This window comes from Cajanus cajan, chromosome 5 (assembly GCF_000230855.2).
Source record: "Cajanus cajan strain Asha chromosome 5, NIPB_CcT2T_4, whole genome shotgun sequence".
NCBI classification, from domain to species: domain Eukaryota; kingdom Viridiplantae; phylum Streptophyta; class Magnoliopsida; order Fabales; family Fabaceae; genus Cajanus; species Cajanus cajan.
The window spans coordinates 72,053,513-72,057,592 of record NC_138521.1 but is presented as its reverse complement, the minus strand read 5'-3'; the positions used below and the strand labels follow the sequence as shown (position 1 = coordinate 72,057,592).

General features: G+C 34.7%; 1 protein-coding gene across 1 annotated transcript; it reads right to left on the bottom strand.

The window, feature by feature from the left end:
- Positions 1-3,864, bottom strand: LOC109808505 (SWIB complex BAF60b domain-containing protein). Its single transcript, XM_020371536.3, has 6 exons — positions 3,235-3,864; positions 1,752-1,866; positions 1,494-1,665; positions 949-1,133; positions 515-674; positions 1-145 (listed from the first exon to the last, which is right to left on the bottom strand). Exons 1-5 carry the CDS (start codon positions 3,591-3,593, stop codon positions 540-542), a joined length of 966 nt encoding a protein of 321 aa, XP_020227125.1. The 5' UTR covers positions 3,594-3,864; the 3' UTR covers positions 1-145; positions 515-539.
- Positions 3,865-4,080: the final 216 nt, after the last annotated feature.

The following is a 4,080-nucleotide window of genomic DNA, read 5'->3' as shown; positions in this document are numbered from 1 at the left end:
TGAACCTAATAACCGTCAGACAACATTAAATTTACATATGTCAATGAACAAAGGGATACAAGAAGTTACAGGAATAAGTAAAAAGTTCCTATACGATCTACCAACAAGCATAAACATATAACTAAGGCTCTGTGCGGATCATCCCCTGCATCATAATAAAAGAACAAACCAAATAACCATTTGTTAGTCAAATTCCACACAGGTCATAACAAAAGACTCATTAAAATGTCCCAATGAAGAGGAAAATGAGGCAGGGAAACATACTCAGCTAGGAGAACACATAAAGAGGATTTAGTGGTCAAGCTAATATAGAAATTGTTGGACACTTAAATGGTAGAAGAAACACGCAAGTTTCAAGATATTCAATATTGTATAAAGAAGAAACATATAATTGAAGGGAGATATTTGTTTCCACCATGACAAAATTGTTGACGAAATGCTTTAGGGAAAAAAAAGTAAAAACAAAATCCCAAGAAGATAATAGCTAAGACATTAGATGAAAGAAAAAGTTAACCTTATACGGCAATAATTGATCCGCACTAACAGGTGTCAGATTGTTTAAATAGATGATGGCGTGCTAACATCTCTGGTATTCCTAAAGCAGAAATGCTTTCACATCCAAGCAGCTCTTGAAGCTTTGCATCACATAATATCACCATTGCGTTTAAAGGATCCTACAAATAAAATGGAGCAATTGTAGGAAAAACAATTATGGACGCCATGAAAAGAACTTGCTTAATGAGAAGAACAAATATTCCTTATTATTAAACTTTAATTTCTTCTTGTTTGCTGCTTCAATCACAGATTTAATTTCAAGATTTTTAATTGTTTATGCAACATTTTAAAATCCACCAGAAAAACCCATGATCTTAATTCTTATTTAAGTGTAGGAATCTTAAACTGAAGGTTGGAGCATGCAAGACTGGAGAAAGAAGCATCGCTACACACCTCCAAATGATGAAGCTTGATGTACTCCCAAACAAGTCTTATGGCTTCAGATTGTTGCATCACTCTTCCCTCAGTTCCCAAAAATTTGGCAAGCGCTTCAGATATTACCATGGTAGATGAAGTAGGTTCAGCACTTTCAATTTTAATTTCAGTATCCACCTTCACTCGTTTAGCTTGTGATTCCTCTGGAGCGACAAAATTAAAAGAATTTTAAGATTAATTAAAGAACCAACGAAACCCCTGGTAAAAAAGATAGAAACACAGTATCCTCATTATATTTAGGCTCTAATTATACAAACTCTCAATAACTACTAATAAGGGAAGGAAATAATGTATATGAATAATGTATATGAATTAAGTTTTTCTCATAAGTTAAAATAAGGTTTTAGAAAAGTTAAGCAAAAAAACTTTTATAAAAGTTGAAGTGCATAAGTTGTTTTTATTTTATAGGAGAAAATTAATTTATTTTGTCTTTTTATTTTTTATTCATGTGAGTGGTTTCCGAAAAGTTTATCCAAATAAGAAATTAGCTATTTACCACTTACTTGTAGGTCCAAGTGGGGTAATGTGTTTAGCTAGCAACTGATTCATCTTGAACATGTCAGTGCAATCTGTCTCAAATACCAAACGCAGTGCATCATCACAAATTATCTTTCTTTTGTTACCGGGATCTTGGAGGTTGTTTTTCTTTATGTATGCCCACAACTGCCTCACAATCTGGATTGAGAATATTAAAATGAACATTCATGGCTTTACAATGAAAGTAAGAGAGGTTCTAAGTCAGTTTGGTAAAAGAAAAGTACCTCAGTTCTTGGCAATGTGGGCTCACCAACAACTGCTTGAAGTTCAGGAGAAACACCACAAACTCTGTTTAGACCACCAGGACCGCCTCTTCTTTTGCCTCCAGCTTGAACACGGCTAAATCATTCATAAAGAATACCAACATACCATCTCATAAATTAATCCATAACACTATTCTTATTAGAATAGAGACGGGTTGGAGAAAATATTGCATATTCAAAGCTAATCAGAACAAGATTAGCACATGTATTGATCCCCTACCTTCAAATTAACTTAATATCCAATTCTCTAGCAACATGAATGAACCATCAATTTCATCCTTAAAATATTATCTCTCTTCTAATGTGACAAAATTATACAAGTGATCTCTCAAGTGTTAAAAAAAATGTTATATAGTCCTTCAAATGTTAAAAGATTCTTCAAAAGTTATTCCTAAACGTTAGGAAAATATGTTAAGTCAGAGACCAAACTAAACTGATGAATATTTAATACTCTAAAAGTTAATGGTCGTGTGTGTTGGATTTGGATCTCAAGCCTAGGGCTTAAATAGGGAAGAATTTCACAATATAACATTGGCTAGCATAACGCTAGTTAGGGTTCATGTATATATAAAATAGATATGTGTGTGTATATATAAATAGAGAGAGAGGAGGAATTCTTTTACTCTAGGAGTAAGTTTACCTGGACTTACTTCGTTCAATAACTCATGTTCTACATCAAATTTCAACGATCCAACCGTTCAATTTAAAAATTTTAATGCATAGATCAAATCTACAAATTTTTAGAAAATTTGAAAATCATTTGATACTTCGTTACATTAATTTAAATCAATGTATAAAATGATTTTATGATTATCTGTCAATTTGAATTAATGAAATGAAGTATCAAATAATTTTTAAATTTTTTATAAATTTTCAGATTTGATCTATGCATTAAGAACTTTAAATTAAACAGTTGGATCGTTAAAATTTAATGTAAAACATGAGTTATTAAACGGAATAAGCCTAGGTAAACTTATCCCAGAGTAAAAAGATCCCTCCTCGTATATATATAATTGGACAGTATATTATAACAACATATTTTAGATTTTGAAAAACGACAAATAACATTAAAATGTCATACGTCCTAGTCAATGGAATGTGAATAAATAGAATAGGGGCTACAAGAGGACAATAGTTTTAAATGGAGAGATATTTAGGGGGACGGGGACGGGGATCTCCCGATAGACAAAATTATTACTACTATTTAATTTACGGAAAATGATATGACATGAACAAGTTTAATTTTGGACTATTTAAAATAAAATAAAATAAAAGCTAGGAGATTTGAACAAAAAATAAAGTAGTATGGTTTCCAAATTCCAAGCAATAATAATAAATAGTCGAACTACATAGAGTTGAAGATGAAGCCGAGATCGCAACGATAGAAAGCGAAGCAAAGAAAAGAAAGAAGCTGGAACCTAAAAGAGCAAGCGAAGAATGGAACCTTTCTTTGGGCACTTGAGGAGGAGGTGCAGCAACATTTTGAGGAAAGGCGTGGACTTTAGAGGGCGGAGGAGGGTGGGGGTGCTGGAAGTTGATCATCTCATGGAGGGCAAAATGGGAAGGAAAGTGTGGTTGGGGCCGGGGGTGAGGGGTAAAATAGTATTTTTGCAGCGGAGGGTGTGGGTGCGAGCGGAGAAGAAGGTCGATCTGGTCTCTGATGAAAGCGGCCTTGTGAGAGAGGTCTAACCCTAGGTTTGCCTCCAGCTGCTGAACGACGCCGTTTACCGTGGTTATGGAGTTTGGGTCAGAGTGACGGAGAAGAGACTCCACTCCTTTCGCTATGTCCTCATCCGACACCATTTTATTTCTTCACCACCAACTCAAATCAAAAAACGGCTGCTTATACCTTCTCTCTATCTTTATGACACTCATATCACAAAAATACCCTTCCTATCACCACATACGATACGAGTAGTGGTTGAAGGGTAGAAACGTAAAAAGGGTAAAATGTTGCAGTGGGGAGGCACTTGCTTCTTTTTGACGTTAAAGATGTAGTAGGAAGGAGGAATGAGGTAAAACGGAAGCAATGTACGGGGAATCCATAGCTTAGGAGTTAGGACATAGGTGGTTAGGGATTAGGGGAGTTTGGTCAACTAATTACGATTCTACAATTGGTGGGACTTCCATAGTCAATGCAAAGTGATGGACAATTCCACTCCTAGCCAACACCCATGACCCACTTTAATTTAACACTGTTTAATTCGATAATCCATTCTCTTTGTTTCGTATTTACTACATACGGAAAATCCTTAACAACAACTCATGTCATATGTACCACAGTGTGTCA

Excerpts from the sequence above, each read along its gene's own strand:
- LOC109808505 (XM_020371536.3), bottom strand. The coding sequence starts at position 3,593 with ATGGTGTCGGATGAGGACATAGCGAAAGGAGTGGAGTCTCTTCTCCGT. Across the intron at positions 1,867-3,234 it reads CCTCAAGTGCCCAAAGAAAG|CCGTGTTCAAGCTGGAGGCA; the intron begins GTTCCATTCTTC and ends TGAATGATTTAG. Across the intron at positions 1,134-1,493 it reads TACCCCACTTGGACCTACAA|AGGAATCACAAGCTAAACGA; the intron begins GTAAGTGGTAAA and ends TTGTCGCTCCAG.